General features: G+C 38.2%; 2 protein-coding genes across 3 annotated transcripts in view; one reads left to right on the top strand and one right to left on the bottom strand.

Annotated features, from left to right (window-relative positions):
- Positions 1-6431, bottom strand: LSM8 (LSM8 homolog, U6 small nuclear RNA associated). 2 transcript variants are annotated; one of them, XM_082400174.1, is made up of 5 exons: positions 6174-6302; positions 5839-5879; positions 5072-5119; positions 2378-2505; positions 1-259 (listed from the first exon to the last, which is right to left on the bottom strand). In XM_082400174.1, exons 1-5 carry the CDS (start codon positions 6253-6255, stop codon positions 169-171), a joined length of 390 nt encoding a protein of 129 aa, XP_082256300.1. In that variant the 5' UTR covers positions 6256-6302; the 3' UTR covers positions 1-168. The 2 variants fall into 2 exon arrangements, with proteins under 2 accessions (XP_082256300.1, XP_082256301.1); XM_082400175.1 differs by lacking the exons at positions 5839-5879; positions 6174-6302 and adding an exon at positions 6311-6431 and having other exon boundaries at positions 5072-5112.
- Positions 6340-16308, top strand: part of LOC309632507 (uncharacterized protein) — a gene marked incomplete at its 5' end in the record, with an annotated part of 170579 nt that continues 160610 nt past the window's right edge. The window contains one exon of the mRNA XM_082400179.1: positions 6340-6643. Within this exon, the coding sequence (XP_082256305.1) occupies positions 6340-6643 (304 nt within the window). The remainder of the gene's footprint in view (positions 6644-16308) is intronic.

The raw sequence follows: 16308 nt of genomic DNA, 5'->3' as shown, positions 1-16308 counted from the left end.
TTTTTTTCAAGAAAATGTAGAAATATTTTAATTTACATATCATATTACAATGAATCAATATGGAGTCAAAATCCACAATTACACTTTCATAAAAATTCTGCCCATCATCCTCAGAATAATCAGTTTCTGTACAAAGATTTACAGATGTCCAATATATGTAGTTTATCCTTAGTGCGCTACAGAGTTCAGAGGTTCAGCTCGAATATTCCCCAAATCAAGTGCAGAATCTGTCTCTTCATCAATTTCTCCAATGACTGCACTGTAATTGTTTAAGGAAAAAAAAATCAGTTAAAACAATCTCATTTCTGATTAAAACTGAGAGGAGACACTAAAAAAAACTACTACTTAAGGTGAAAAACAAACATTTTCATAAGGTTGTGAATTGTACATTTAAAGTCACAAAACTCAAACAAATTGAAGGCGACATTGCTACAGGAACGAATATTAAAGAACAGACTGCTTATAGTGTGACTGGATCAGGAGTCTTTATTTGAGTAACTTCAATGAACTAAACCCATCAATGGTACATATAAAATCTATTAGTTTCCCTTTCATGATTTCTCAGTTGACTCAATTTAAATCCAACACCAAAAAGAAGTACAATTCTTCACATGTAAAGATAATAACAGAACAGATACTTAGGTATCTAACAAATGATTTTTTGTTGTGATTGGCAAGGGTTAAAGCCAGCAAATTTTTCCTTGATTCAACACTAACATAACACCTATGACATTAATTTCACTAATACCATGCTAGGTAACCAAGCCATGGCTCTCTAGCTGGATACAGTCATTGTACATCCAGACCACGGGACATGTATGAAACATTATTACATAAAAAATTGGTTGTTAAATTTGTTTGGTTTTAATGAAAGTAAATTCTACAGACAAATGTTATACAGAATTTGCCCGATTTTGCTTTAAAGTGTATACAGTCTTCAGTTCTCTAATAAATGGGAAGTACCAAACTTTAGGAGAATATATTAAGTTTTCTCAATATGAAACATATCAAGATCTTAATTCCATCATTAAAAATTTAGTATCATTTAAAATCCTTATGGAAGACAGTGGAGTGCTGGAAAATGTTTTAAAACTAGCTCTCCAAGGAAAAGGGGGAGGTTGATTTGCAGTGTTGACTGATATCCATAGTGCAGATACTCCCACTATGGCCAATTACAAGCTACCAAAAAGACATCAACCAACCAGCTTGCAAAATTCCCCAAAATATAAAAATCTGCTTCCGTGAGCCAGTAGAAGCTGGCTCCAGCATACCACTGTGTCTATAGCAATGTTTTAAATTTTTTAAAATTGAAGTTCAAAAAAAAATTTTTTTTTAATTAAAGTAGGAGAAATTGTCGTAAAATCAATTATTATACAGAGCCCCAATATAAACAATCAGTGCTGTTCTGGTCAGGAGACCTGGGCCCCACCTGCTTCGCCTTTACAGCTCACTTCACCTAAATGTTATCTCTATAGAATATTTTATAAACCTCTGATTAAAGATCAAATGATTTATCCATCTAAAGGTGATTTTCTTAAGACAAATAAAATGAGTAAAGTATTCCTTTATCTTCCATATCCTACTTGTCCAAAAAAGTAATCTGAGATGCTAATACATCTTTTGCTGCCTTCCAGCCATGTTTTAATTTTAAACAGTACTCACTAGAAAACTGATTCAACACTCTTCTAGCCTCTATAACTGCACTAATACAGAAGCTGCTAGCCACATGTGACTATTAAAATTAATTACAATTAAATAAAATCTAAAATTCAGTTGTTCAGTCACACCAGCTACTTTTCAAGTACTCAGTGGCCACACACACAGCTAGTACCTACCATAGTGGACAAGGCAGATATACAACATTTCCATCATCCCCAAAAGTTGTACTGGACAGTATTGCTCTACACTGTTGCACTTTTCTTAAATTGCTACCACTAAAATATATCTTCTCAAACTGCCGTATCAGTGTCACAAGTTAACTGAGGCCACAACATAAACATGGGACATCTTAAGTAAGCCAATTATACTAAAAAATTAAAAGAAAAAAGTAAGTAATGGATAAATTCAGCTATGTTATAAAGCATTATTTAAAATTGTTCACACAAGAGATTTCAAAGACATTTTCAAATCCTAGCCCTGGGCCCTGGAGGTATATTTATGTTCCTCTGGAATTAGGGGTACTTTGGAAGAACATTTTAAGAAGCCTCTCCAATGAACTATTCAGTGTAAGGCAGGGCTCTTTCTGGACAATATCCAGGCTACTTAACTATTAGAAATATGGACAAATCTCAGTAGATAGAAACCTCTTCTCCATATAGCAAGGCAGTACACCTATAGTATATTTAACTTGCCTTTAAAAAAGACATATTTTACTTACACATTATCACCTCTCACGATGTATAAACCTAGTACCACTTGTTCTACTCCCTGTGAAGAGCTGAACACTCGTTCATGGCTTTCATCCAAAATCAAATTAATGGTCTGGTCAAAACCTTTCAGTGTTCCCTGTAAAGAAAACATTCAAGGGAAAAAGACAAATATTCTGGTTTACCTGAATGTGTTAATTCAATGACACCATTTTAGTTGCCAGGTACTCCAAGAGAAGTACCTATTTTAAATATATATAAGTTCACTATAAAATACAATACCTCTTTATGATCAACAGGCACAAAACTTACCTCTTGGTTTTTTAAGAGGGGCAGTGGGGAACCCACCACGCTTCTGACTAGTGTGCAGAGTTGAGAATTACAAAGGACACCTATGTACTGGTTTATTTCCAAGGAAGTAGCATAAAAGCCCAGGTAGTCCAGGAGCTAATATTCTAAAGATACAAACTAAAACAAGGGAAACGTAAGGGAAATAGTCCTCTACACAGCAGCTATAGCAATGTAACAGTATCACTTCATGTTACATGCTAGTAAACATGCTGCACACATTATCTCAATTAATCTCTACCCTTTGTGGTAGATACTATAAACATTCCCACTTCAGACAAGAAAATTTGAGGCACAGAGAAGTAATCCCTCAAGGTTTCATGGGTAGAAATTAGCAGAGCTAGAATTCGAACCATGAAAGGCTTGCTTCAAAGCCAGACCACTAAACTTCTATATTATACTACTATGAACAAGCAGATATAATCTACCACTTTTCAGAGATTCAAATCAGTACACAAACTTCAACTGGTAGTAATAGCTAAGGCTTAATGAGTACTTAGTATCTGCCAAAGTGTTTGATGGGCCTCATGTGGATTTACTTATTTAATCCTCCCAATAATCCAGTAACAGTAGATGCAAACATGACTATAACAATTAGAACATCCTAGAACTTGAAGGATATATTCAGAGAAAGTTTTATGAAGAATCGTGGTTCTTAAAAAAGGAAGACATGGGCCTATTACAACATGGTAACTCAGATGCTATTCAAGTTTCTGAAGAACATCAACTTATATTGGTTTTGGTTGGTTATATTTCTCATTAAAGTTTCACGTTTTAAAATTCAAAATATATAAAATTAGAGTGAAATAAAGAGAAAGTGTCAGCTAGGAAGAGAAACATTAGTTAATGTTAGGAAGAGAAACAAAATATGGAGTATTTACTATACTAAACTAGCAAAGAGTTGTTACCACATCCATACATAGGCTCTTGGCTTCATTTTACATGCAACTATTCTATAAAGTGAACCATGTGTCAAAGAAATACACAACTACTGAACTTTAGTACTCAAAAATGCTCTTTTAGTACTTAAAAATGCTCTTTTTAAATGGCTTTCCTTCTTCTATAAAATTAATTTTCCAATTTATCATCTATCCTGTTAACAAAAACAAGAAAATTTAAACTTGAGGTTTTTACAAAATAAAAAACTATTTGCAAATATTTGTTAATAGCAGTAGGCTTCTAAGATGAGATTAAAATATTTCAAACTGTCCTATTTGACTCGATACAATATGAAGTACCTTAAAAACAAAACCAAAAAACATGATTGTTCTCTTGATTAAGAAGGAAGCAAGGCAACTGGCCTTAGCTTTTGGAGTCAAATTCAATTTAAATCCCAGTTTGGTTCTGCCACTTATATCCACGTGACTCTGGGAAAGTAACTCACTTTTTCTGAGCTAGGTTCCTAACCTAGAATGCAGGGTTAATTCTTTTTCACAGAGCTGTACTGAGATTAAGTGATATAACACATGTAACATGCCTGGTACATGACATATGTTTAATAAATGGCAAAGTCTGACACTTCGGTAATCGTCACTTAAGGATCCACTGAGAAAAAAATCACACAGATTAAAAACAAAACAAACAAAAACAGAACTGCAGAATGGGAAAATAAAAGACTAAACTATAGGAATTAGATAAACAACAGAGAAAGGTTAGCAGCCTTAAAACTTTTTGGAAAGTGAACAATCATATGAATTATAAACAAAGAAATTAAGTAGCCCAAAATCATGGGATAAATTCCTCAGATCAAGGAACAGGTCAAGGAGAGAATCCAAGATTTTTCTGGAATTAAAAAGGGATACTGTGATAAAAGGACAAATGAGATGAAGTAAATTTATTCATTCATCATAATTCATTCTACAAAAAACAAGAAATCATACAACCTAAGAATATCTGAAGAATATTAACACCATACAAGTCTTAAATGTTCATTATTTTATAGATGTAGTATCTAAATCTTAAAAAAGTTTCTAAGAACCATAAACAAATTTTCAAAAAAATTCTATGATTCTGGTAGTGGTTGTCAGAGCACTGAATGGGGAAGGAAATAAAAGATGGAGGAGGAAGATAAATATTATAAAATACAGGCAGATATCTGCAGACTAGACTAGAAGTTCTCTGAGGGCAGAATCTATTACCCATCCTAGCTTCTAGGAGCCTTGTATGTAACTTACAATGTTTATTAATGAAAAAAATAGGGATTGGCAGCTATTTATCAAAGAGATAAAGACCTGAATCATAAGAAAACTGCAATGCAAGTGTACTGTGGTGCCTAGTCATCGGAGATCAGAGGTTGTACATAAAAATTAACAACCAATAAGGCTACAAGAAAGAGAATGAATATGCCAAATACTTACCACAATCATTCTCCCATCAGAAGTAATGACAGCAACAGTTCCTGATAACTGAATCAAGGAAAGTATTTCTCAGGGCATGTAAACTGAAAACTTAAAATCTGGTAAGGAAATGGTTTAAGTTACTAGGAAAAAGGTAACAGAATTAAGATACAACTATTCAACACAGCCACATTTACAACATAAAAACTTTATGTTCCTCAATTTGGTGTGACATTTACACAATTTAAAAAAGGGAAAAAATAGAAAAAGAGCATCCCTTTCTGTGTGTGGTCAGTGTATTATATCTTAAAACAGCTGGGGTATTTGGTACTCTTTTCTTACTGGGGAATATTGCCAATTTGACAGTTGAGCAAGATATTTCTCCCTTTCTTAGACCTATTTCTTCATCTCTAAAACGAAAATTGGATCATTGCTAAACTAATCAATGTTGAATGATTTCAAGCACGTTAAGACACTGTCTTCCAGGACCTGGCTTCTGGAATTCAGAAGAAAAGAAGCTATATTCAATGTCACAGGTACCAATATGCTTGCATCATTAAAAGCCTTTAGCATTTCACTTTTGTCCCAAATTTGTACATGAGAGCACAATGCAGTGTTCCGTTTCTAGACGTTAAAACGGTAACAGGTGTATAGGGTAATTCACACGGGCTTTTTAAAGTTATTTGTCCCTCAAAACGATCCATTACAACAGCAAGCATTATTTTAATTCCATCAACAAAGAAGTTGAGATTTCAAGTGGTAAAGGGGCAGATATTCAATTTTTGCACCATCTGTAAAGTGTTTGGTATCCTCGAACAACGAGCAAAGCCTATAAATAAAACAAACACATAGACAGATTTACACGACCATCGTTGCCGTTGGTTAAACTGTTCCTCTTATTCCCAAACCTGAACGTATAGGCCCTAGGGAAACAGGAAGGATGAATCAATAGCTGATTTCTATAGAGACACGGAAAAGTTCGGAATAACCACGTTGGTAGGTTTTTTGTTTTTTTTTTTTCAGATTAAAAATAAAAGACACCTTGGGCCCGTACAAGCGGCAGGTTCCAGCCCCAGGGGCGGGATTGGCGGGTCCCAGATCCTTAACCCCTGCACCCGCATACCGGGCCCCGCAGCTGCCGGGCGTCGCAACCGCCCGCCGATCTCGACCCCCTGCCTCTGCAGCACCGGTCCTCTCCGGTGCATGCGCGGGACTCGCCACAGCCCCAGCAAATGGCTGTGGTGGCCGGCTCGAGGATACGGTTGATGTAGTTCTCCAAGGCGGACGTCATGATGCTCGGTCCGGCAGCTGGCAACACAGCAAGACCGGCGACAAGAGGAGCTAAAACAGCCCGCCAGGAACTAGCGGCGGCTCCCGCCGACTGGCGGCAGCAAATACCGCGAGAGTACCGCACTGCTGCCTCCGCGAATCAGAGACTGAATGAACCCGGCCAACCATCCACAAGAGGCTCAGCGACGACTAGTTTCAATGCGCGTGCGCAGTATATTTGCACTGTGTTTCTGGGCGGTGTTCTCGGAAGCCGAGAGGGAGAAAGCGAGCAGGCGGAGGAAGAAAGGAAGAAGCCTTCGGAAGGTGGGGTAGTGGGGAGACGGTGGGCGAGCGGGCTTCATGGTGGAGTGGAAGGCTATGTGGCAGAAGTTACGAAGGGGAAATATTGAGAAAAGACGGGCAAGGCGGGAGAAAACGGAATAAGGTGTTTTCGTCACACGTGAAATAGATGAGTGCTGTTCTGGTATGAAGTGTAGACGCGGGGAAGTGGAATCCCTAATTTCCTGCCACAGGGGCCGAAGATTAACCTTCTAGAAGCTAAATGGCCTAGGGCAAAGTTGCACACGTTGTAACCATATGGTATATACGCCTGGAGAACACAGCAACAAAAAGCACGTTCGCAGTTTGCATTTGCCTCTAAAAGTGCTCCATCGCGGAGGCGTTGTTACTCATTTATGTAACAAACTGAATCCAAACAGAAAAGTGTGTGAGTCTCCCTTAGAAAACAGTCTTCCCTTTACCACGCCACAGTCTCCCTCCCTTCAGGGTGAAATTAGTAACTAAAAGGCAGGCAGGTCTGCTGCTCCGTCCTGGAAAGGACTGATTCAGGAAGAGCCTTCTAAATAAGCACCAGACTGGGTTCTAGTCCTACACTGCTAACCATATCGTGTGGGTATCCTTGCACAAGCAACGTCAACTCATTTGGGCCTCAGTTTCCTTAGATCCTGCTACATTTATCATTTGCGGTATTTATATGTGTTAGAAAACGTCACTTATTTTACTGTGGTACCCTAACTTCAAAGGACTTGAAGTTAGAAAAAAAATCTATGTACAAAATACCAGTGAGAGTTATTTCCCCTTTGTACAAAATTGCCTTATGATTTCAGTTAGACTTGTGATTTCTTAACTGAAGAATTGAGGATATGAAAACTCTTGCAATGTCAGCAGTTTTCTTCTGAAAAATCAAGCATATGTTTTCATTACAGCATACCCACAAAATTACCTACAGATCACTCCCAAATGTTTAATATTTTATATACTTAAACTTACTCTGACCTGTTCGAAGCCACATGTAGTCGGGAATTAGGTGGTGCCTGTCCCAATTTTTTTTTTTGGGGGGGGTGGATGCTGGAGGGTGGGTGATTGAAAGTATCTTCCATAAATTAAAAAAATGAAGATATTGTGTGGTTTGCAAATGTTAGACATTGAACAAAAAAAACCAAAGTACTAATTAGTGATAAATGAGGTATCATTAGTAAGGAATTTTTAAAAAATAATGTGCCAAGTATTTAAAATCAATAACCCATGTAGTGTTTCATCTCTTAGAGTGTGTTTATATGTGAAAATGTTCATTTACATTATATAGTAACTTACAGAACTAATTTCATCATAATACATTACAAGTTTATGACCTTGTGTGGTTTCCATTAAATTAATATGCCAGATAAATGACAGATGTGCAGTGTTTATGGAGCATCACAAAATCTCTTTGGTTTGAAAATTTTTACATTCGTCTTAAAACTATGTTTTCTGTAGTCACTGATGATCACAGATGTGGAGAGAAAGCCTATGGATAAAGAAAAGTCTTTAATAAGACAAAAATGAGTTACATCTGGATGCAAACATTACATATGTGATTTATCTAAATTAGCGTTGTGACCTTGGGAGTACACGGACACAGAGAGTTCAACACCTCATAATGGAAAATTAAGTTAAAGTTCCAACAGGGGGAAATGATATAATATAAACATCTGACAACTAAAAAGGTAAGTAGGGGTACCGTGAGATTTTGAGCTTAATTCAAAAATCTCTCAAAGTGCTACCCATACTCTGTCACTCTTTACTGAGGAGTAAAAGTATGCTGGAATGTTTTTTATTTTATTAATGGAGCACTTATTTTATGCCATTAGTTCTGAATCCAAACTTTGAGCAGATAACTAAAATTTTTTATATTTACTTCACTTATGATTGGCTCAGTATTTTATATATTTCCCAACCCACTCATGAATCTCTCTCATTAGTAATCCAACGGCACGTATCTAGAACAACAGCCAAGATTTATCAAAAATAGGGCAGGAAAGAGATGGGAAAGGGTAGAAAGGAGTTCCCTAGATATCTGACATTCCTGGAGTTACTTTCCTCTAGTACAAGGGTCCCCAGCGCCCTGGGCCGCGGTGCCTACTGGTCCAGGGCCTGTTAGGAACCGGGCCGCACAGCAGGAGGTGAGCTGTTAGGTGGGCGAGCCAGCAGAGCTTCATCTGCCGCTCCCCATCGCCCGCGTTACCGCCTGAACCACCACTCCCTCACCCTTGGAAAAATTGTCTTCCCCGAAACCGGCCCCTGGTGCCAAAAAGGCTGGGGACCGCTGCATTAGTAGAAACCAAGGTATGTAAAGTAGGTCTTTCTCTGGTTAATGATTCTCCTGAGAAGCAGGGCATAACTCACCTCCCTTTGTATCCTGTATTCTTTCATTAACCTGAAGAATCATACTCATACTAGATTCTGAGGAAACTGAATTTGCGCTTTACTCTGAATGGTTTATGGGAAAAAAATGATAATTATTGGAAAATTAAAATAACCTAATTTGATATGAGCTTTTATTTACTTTTATTTTTATTGATTTGTATTCCTACAAGTTCCAAAAGTGTCAACCAATTAGCAGTATATATTGAATAGATCTTTCTAGGGTTCTCCAAGGCAGAAAAGGACGTAAATAAACCCTGGTATCTCCTTACAAGGAAATTCCTGAATAGGTACAGAGCTCTAATTATGAAATAGTGTATGGAAAAATAATAGATATCCCAAATTATAAAGAAAGGTAATTGATATGGAAATATTAATTCATTTAACAGTATAAATTACAAAGTGTTTTTCATATATTATGGGGTTTTTTTTTCCTTTTAAGGTATTAAGATAGGCATTTTTAACACCATTTTTTAAGGGATGGGAAAAGTTAAATATAACTAACTTGCTAATCGAGAAGCAGTATAGGATTGTGATTAAGAACACTATCTCAGGAGCTACCCTGTTTGGATTTGGATTCTGTGGGACTTTGAGTGGATTACTTAACCTTCTTGCCTCTGTTTTCTCATCTGTAAAATGGAGAAATGATGGTACTTACATCATCAGATTGTTGGAGGACTAAAAGTAATTCTTGTAAAGCCTGGCATATAATAAGCACCCAATTCATGTCAGTTATTATTGCTCATGGACATAGATTACATCACAGGTAACCTTTTACTCAGTCCCAGAGCTTGTTCTACTACATTATTTTGCTCACTGCCTTTTTTTTCTGATTGGATAAGTTGAGCAGTGCACATTTTAATTGCTTAAGGAAGGGGAAGGTGGAAATGTGTTAGAATCTTGGACGTTTTATGAAAAAGGTAAGACTTAAATTGGGGCTTGAGCAAAAGTGCAAATGCACTTTAGGAAAATTAATCTGACATTAATTATTTACAGTGGAGGTAGGAAGTGAGGATTAGAAGGCTAGCCAGACTCCAGGTGTGAGTTTCTGATTTGTAGCAGTAGGAGTGGAAGGGCGGAAGACGTAATTCAAAGACAGTGGTTAAGCAAGGCAGGGAGGCAGACAGCAAATCACGGGCAGCATAGTGATAGTGGTTGGTGAACTGGCAGAATGGCAAGGGTAGGGAGACCCAGGAAAAGGCAGGGCTGCTTGTTAATAAAGTACATGGGGCCAAGCTGTAGAACTGTGTAGGTGTGACACTTACTGTGCACCAGCCAGTGGTGAGGCCACCAGACACGCTGGGTTCACTAGCAGTGGCATACACTTTACCCTAAACACTTGGGCATCAGGATTCTAAAAGCTCCACAAGTGACGGTAACATGAAGCAAAGTTTGGGAACCACTGGACAGCATTAACAGAGACAATAACAATCCAAATGAGAATAGCACATTTAAAAGGACATGTGAAATTCCTAACAAGAAATGCTGTAGTAACTTAGAGAGTTTTACCTTTAAAAAAAAATTGCAGGTGGCTTGAAAAATGACAGTTTATGGAAGAGTTGACACTGCTGCGTGATGGAAGCAAGGGCAGGAGAGCATCATCCTCAGACGTTGCAGTTGTAAACTTTGCAGTTGTAAAGTTTGCAGGAAATATAGAGATGCCAGAGACAGATGGCTCTGACCCATTGTCTGTTGTTGCTTTTGTGCAGATCTAGGAGAAGTGCAAAATAAGCACTATCAAAATGGAGCACACGGCTGAGTTAAGCCGAGGAAGAATAGGATGCCACACAGTGAACAGGTGTCATTTGGGTACTGTATTCCTTCAGACCAGGAGCGATCGTGCAGTCAGCTGTGTGACTTTACATTCAGCTGTTGGTTCTTGGTAGCACAAGACATTAAAGTGCTAGGAAAAATTATGTATGTACCACCCTGTTTTCTGCACTATTCCACCATTACTCCCCTGTTTAACAATCACATGTGAGCTGATTCATATTACACCAGACAGTGCTCTAGCACAACAGACTGCTGATATTCCACTTCAGATCTGGACTTTGGTTAACCTGCCCCTATTTTACTTATCTCCTCCTGTGGTTGAGGTAGGCAGGTATTATTACCTCTGACTTTGCCCTAAGAGGATGCTTGAATTCATACAGCTTGGGGCAGCTTTATTTAAATAGTACGTGAACAGTACAGCTAATCGAATGGAGCACCCAGACCTCAGCCTTCTCAATATCTTTTGTGTGTTTGTGTGTGTAAATTACCATTTTTGTGTAATCACTATTGCAAGGCAGATTAAGGAGCATTGTTTTAAGCTGAGTGCTTTACTTGCTTTTTTTGTCATTTTTGCTTGTCTTTTAAAGATGAATGTTTTTAGCAGCTTGGATTGCAGTACAGATAAAATTTATACTGTCCTTTTTACTGTGATTTTGGCGTGACAGACTTGGAAAATGATGATGGCAGAAATTACTTTAATAAGTCTCTGTGATCTTCAATGTGAACTCACTCCTGATGGTATAATCCACACTGAAAGAGCAGGTTTATTTAGACTTGTTGCAGACATTATATTGCGAGAGAGATCAAAGCTAATTTATTGATATACTGAGGTTAGGCTATGAGGTATGAATAATGTGAGGAAGTACAGAAAGATAAATGGTTTGGTAGTGTGAAGTATATAAGAATTGTCTTGATAAAAACTATGTTACCTTGAGTCACTAATGGAAAGCAGTTGCCTGAAATTACATTAAAATATGTATGGAGTAAAAAAAAAATGAAAAAGAAAATCAAAACTTTACCTTACTATTTCTGAAAAATTCTCATTTTATAAGTTTTGCCATTATTTGATTTTGTACCTAAAATAGAATTACACTCCCACCTCTACCATTTTTTTTTTTTTCAAACCATGGATCTAGATTTTAAGAGCTGGAAGGAAATCTAGGAATTTGCAAGTCCACTTCTCTCATTTTGTAGATAGGAAACTGAGTCCCAGAGAAGCTGAGTGACTCTGAGGGTTACATAGCAGAGCCTACAGTGAAGGCCTCCTAGATTCTAGTTCAGTGCTCTTTACAGTAATTAGTAATAAAGTTACTTTTACTCACAAGACAAAATTTGAGTCTATATCTACAGATCATCAGCCCATATCCATGGATATGTCATTGTCTGCCTTTGTAAGGCAGACTTTTTCAAAGATCAGAAGGAATTGATATCCAAGAATATACTCAAAGGCAGCTCGATATTTTTCAGATATCAGTACCTCTGGCAAGAATAGGAAAAGCAAATATGATATTGTGGTAGGTAGCAGAATGGCCCCCCAAGGATGTCCACATCCAAATTCCTGGAACCTGTGATTGTTACCTTCTATGGCAAAAGGGATTTTGCAGATGTAATTAAGGTTCAGGACCTTGGGGTGGGGAGAATATTCTGGATTATCTGGGTGGGCTCGACTCTAGTCACTTGGATCCTTAAAACTGGAAGAGGGAGGCAGGAGAGTGGGTCTGAGAGATGTACGTGAAGACTGGTTCCACTGTTGATGGCTTTGAAGCTGGAGAAAGAGGGCCAGGAGCCAAGGACTTTAGCTGGTTGTCTTTAGCTGGAAACAGCCCTTAGTTTACAGCCAGCAAGAAAACAGGTATTTTGGTCCCACAAAAGCAAGCATACCGAATTCTGCCAGTAAACCAAGTGAACAGGAAATAGATTCTCCTTTAGAGCCTCCAGAAAGGAACACATTCTGCCAACACCTTGATTTTAGTCCAGTCAGACCCATACCAGACTTCTGACCTATAGAATGTAAAACGATAAAGTTTTCTTGTTTTAAGCCACAAAATTTGAGATAATTTGTTATGGCAGCAATAGAAAATTAATGGAGATAATGCAACCACTTAATTTATTATCTTCCTGGATTTTGACTAAAGAAAGTCATTGAGAAAAGTAGCTATACTATACCTAGGAGATATGGAGAATATTTGACCGTTTATGAACAGTTTAAGTACTACTGCTCATGACTGTCTTTCTCTGTGGCACAAAGTCTTTCTAAATTCTAAAATTCTCCCCAGAATTTCCTCCACAGTGAGCTTAGGTGTAAAGCATGGGTTTCTTTAACCTAGATTACCATTTACTTCATGTGTGTTTCTTTCTCATTATACTGGTATTATCATAAGGTGGAGGCTCCACTGTCAGGGGAAGGAGGAGGGGTACGTGCTCAAGCTTTACTGAAATCTTAGGTCTTGATGAGGCATTCAGCGGTGTTCTTCTCAGCCTCCATCTCACTTGTGAACATGTTCGTGGTTCTGCTGGTTTCTTCTCTGGGTTTTATTTTCCCCAAAGTCATTTCGTTAGTAAATAACAAAGCCAATCTTTGAACCTAAGCAGTCAAGCTCCACTGCACTACACTGCAATTTTAACACTGTTGTCCAAGGGAAATGCCCAATAGAATGACAAAATAAAGACCGTGATGTAAACAAGAGGTAGGTCATTTAAAGTTAATGGCCCCGGTGTGAGCACTTGGTTAGGACAGTTACAAAGAGGCAGATTCAACAATTAAAAAAATCTTATTCAACAATAAATGACTCTGGTGCATTTATTTTATTTTTTCTTCAGTATTAGGCATCTGAGTTGTTAATATTAAACACCTCTAATGGGGGTTGGCAAACTGTAGCCCTCAGACCAAATTTTTTTGTAAATAAAGTTTTATTGGAACACAGCCACACCTATTAATTTATGTATTATCTCTGCTGGCTGCTTTTGGATGACAATGGCAGAGCTGAGTAGTTGTGACAGAAACCATATGGCCCACAAAATAATTAGTATCTGGCTCTTTACAGAAATTTTACAGACCTCTGTTCTCTAATGTCAACAAATGAGATTTCTAAAGCTTTTATATGCATATTACCTAATTGTCCTCTACAAAGTTTGCACCACTCATTCTTCCACCAGGAAAGTGAGCTAATTCATCATCCTGGTCAGCCTCAGATATGACCATAATGCCCATTTTTGACCAGCTTTGAGATATGATCCCTCCATTTTTCTGAACTTGCATCATGAATAACAAAGAAACCAAAACTCAGATATATAAGACTTTAGAAGAATGTCTGTGGTGTCTCCTCCTTCTCTCCCTTCCTTCCTGTTGTTGGAATGTCACTTTGGAACCGAAGAAATGTTTTCCAAGTCATTACCCCATGTGATAACTCCTGCAGTGGGATTTTTCATGCATAAAAATAATGACAGAAAATAATGATCTGCATTTTAACATATGCATCAGAAACTAACTTAAAAACCACAGACGTCGTAACACAGTAGATTAAAAGAAATTCTCAGCAGAGAGTTGTTTTGAAAAACAAAAGGTGGTAATTCAAATTAAAGACAACCGTTTGTCAGGGGTGTTCATCATTGTTTTTCAGCTGTTCAACATCAGAGCTCTCTTACTTCTTGAGAATTCCCTACTTTATGAGTTTGGGTGGGACAGAGAGCTCATTATATCAGGTACTTTTTTTGCTCTTTCTTATAGCAAGAGAGATCTAGGCTGTTTATGACTACCTGACTTACAGAGAACGCGCTCTTGTGGTCACACAGCTGCAGCAAGAGCAATTTCATAAAGGAGCCATGCCGTTGATACTCCTGGTGGCATCCAGGGCACGTGGGCACTTCAGCAGTATTGGGGCATGCAAGCTTCAGTCTGTATTGTTTTGCAGTGGTGTCCACAGGGTACTAACCCAGCTTTGCTGTGTGTTTGGGACGTGCTACATGGTTATGTAACTTCTGAATCTTGTTCTCCAGCCTGTCTCACAATTATGTGAGCTCCTGAATATCCTTCAATTACTTCCCTTCCTGCTTGAATCAGCTCAAGCTGGTTTCTGGTTTCAAGCTGGCAACTAGGAATTCTGACTCTAGAAACGTTCTGGAAGCATAGTGCAGCAGTAAGCTACAGTGATCTTCAAACACTTTTTTTGTTCTTTTAGCTGCTAAATTTTTATAAACTAAAAAAAAAATTTTAAACTGAAACCTCCTTATACAAGCTTACTTTAAAATCCTAAGTTTTTGTATTATAAATTTATTAATTATAAAGAATGTAATTCCTGTCACATAGTATTTTGTTTATGTGCTTTAACTGTATTTTCTTTCAAACCTTGGAGTTGCAGATTTAACTTAAAGTTTATGGCAAAGCCCATACTTTTCAAACCCATCAACTGACTTTATTTTCACTTTAGATATGTTACCACGCGTTCTGTGAAAACTGCTGGAAAGTCAATCCACCATGAGCCCTAAACCTCCCTGCACATCCTTTCTGGGTGTGCTGCAAATGCAAGGCCTTGGTCATTCTTTTTACCTAGGCTAATTGTATGTCCCTTCCAGCTCAATTTTTAGGTAAGTAGGTGTATAATAATGACCATTTTCTAATTCTTTCAAATCTATTTCAGTGTGCTCCAGTGACTTGGAGTTGTTGATATGTGCATCTGTGTTTGAGGGCTTTTTCTATGTATGTGTGGCAGGCTGGAAATGCTGGGGAATTAACACCCTCAGAAAGAAGTCTTCAGTCAGTGACTGACAGGAAGGTTTGTAGTTACCTCATCCCCTTCATCAATCAGGTGGGATAATTCAGCTGGGATATCTCCAGTCATTCAACAGAGTAGCTGGCTTATAGTGCACCTTTCATTGGCTACCTTCCTTCCTGGTAACACTTCTCCACTCCCTTACTGGCTTTCCCTAAATAAACTACTTGCACTTGAATTCTTGCCTCAGGATCTGCTGTTGGGGGAACCCAAACTAAGACAGAGGTCATAAATACTTCTTCCTTTCAAAGGGGCCTGTGTCCTACTTGAGTTTGAGGCTAGCCATAGCCTAACTGCAATCCTTATCATCTGATTTCATCTGATCATCTTTTACATGATGCAAAGGATGGGATGGGGCTTCTGCCCCTCTCCACAGACCTGTGCAGGCCTCTGTAAATATCCCTGGGTAAACAATCACTGCTGCCGCCAAAGTTGGTTTAAAGTGGGTTGTTTACTCAAAAATGAAATACCTATCTCTGGTACCTTAGCCAGGCTGCTGCCCTGAAGCTTCAGTTAGGTTCCAAGATGCAGCAAGAAGTGAAGTACAGGAATGACCCCATTATCTGACTGTAGCGCAGGAGCTCATCTTTGTCCCTGACACCACAGTGATCTAGTTGTGGCATTCAGAAGCCTGGGCTAAACTCAGTTTGCTGATTTTGGTCATGGAGAGGAAGGTTTGAGCTACCCATGCCTCTTTACTGGGGTAATTGGGTGTGGGATACTTATTCTGTAAAGGCCCAGAGC

The sequence above is a fragment of the Balaenoptera borealis genome (assembly GCF_965194805.1).
Source record: "Balaenoptera borealis genome assembly, chromosome: 7".
Classification (NCBI taxonomy): domain Eukaryota; kingdom Metazoa; phylum Chordata; class Mammalia; order Artiodactyla; family Balaenopteridae; genus Balaenoptera; species Balaenoptera borealis.
Note: the sequence above shows the minus strand (reverse complement) of the source record. Positions and strands in the feature narration are given on the sequence as shown.

Coding starts and splice junctions, on each gene's coding strand:
- LSM8 (XM_082400174.1), bottom strand. CDS start 6,255: ATGCACCGGAGAGGACCGGTGCTGCAGAGGCAGGGGGTCGAGATCGGC. Junction 5,120..5,838: donor TACCAAACACTTTACAGATG/GTGCAAAAATTG, acceptor TCCTTGATTCAG/TTATCAGGAACTGTTGCTGT. Junction 260..2,377: donor ATCGTGAGAGGTGATAATGT/GTAAGTAAAATA, acceptor AAACAATTACAG/TGCAGTCATTGGAGAAATTG.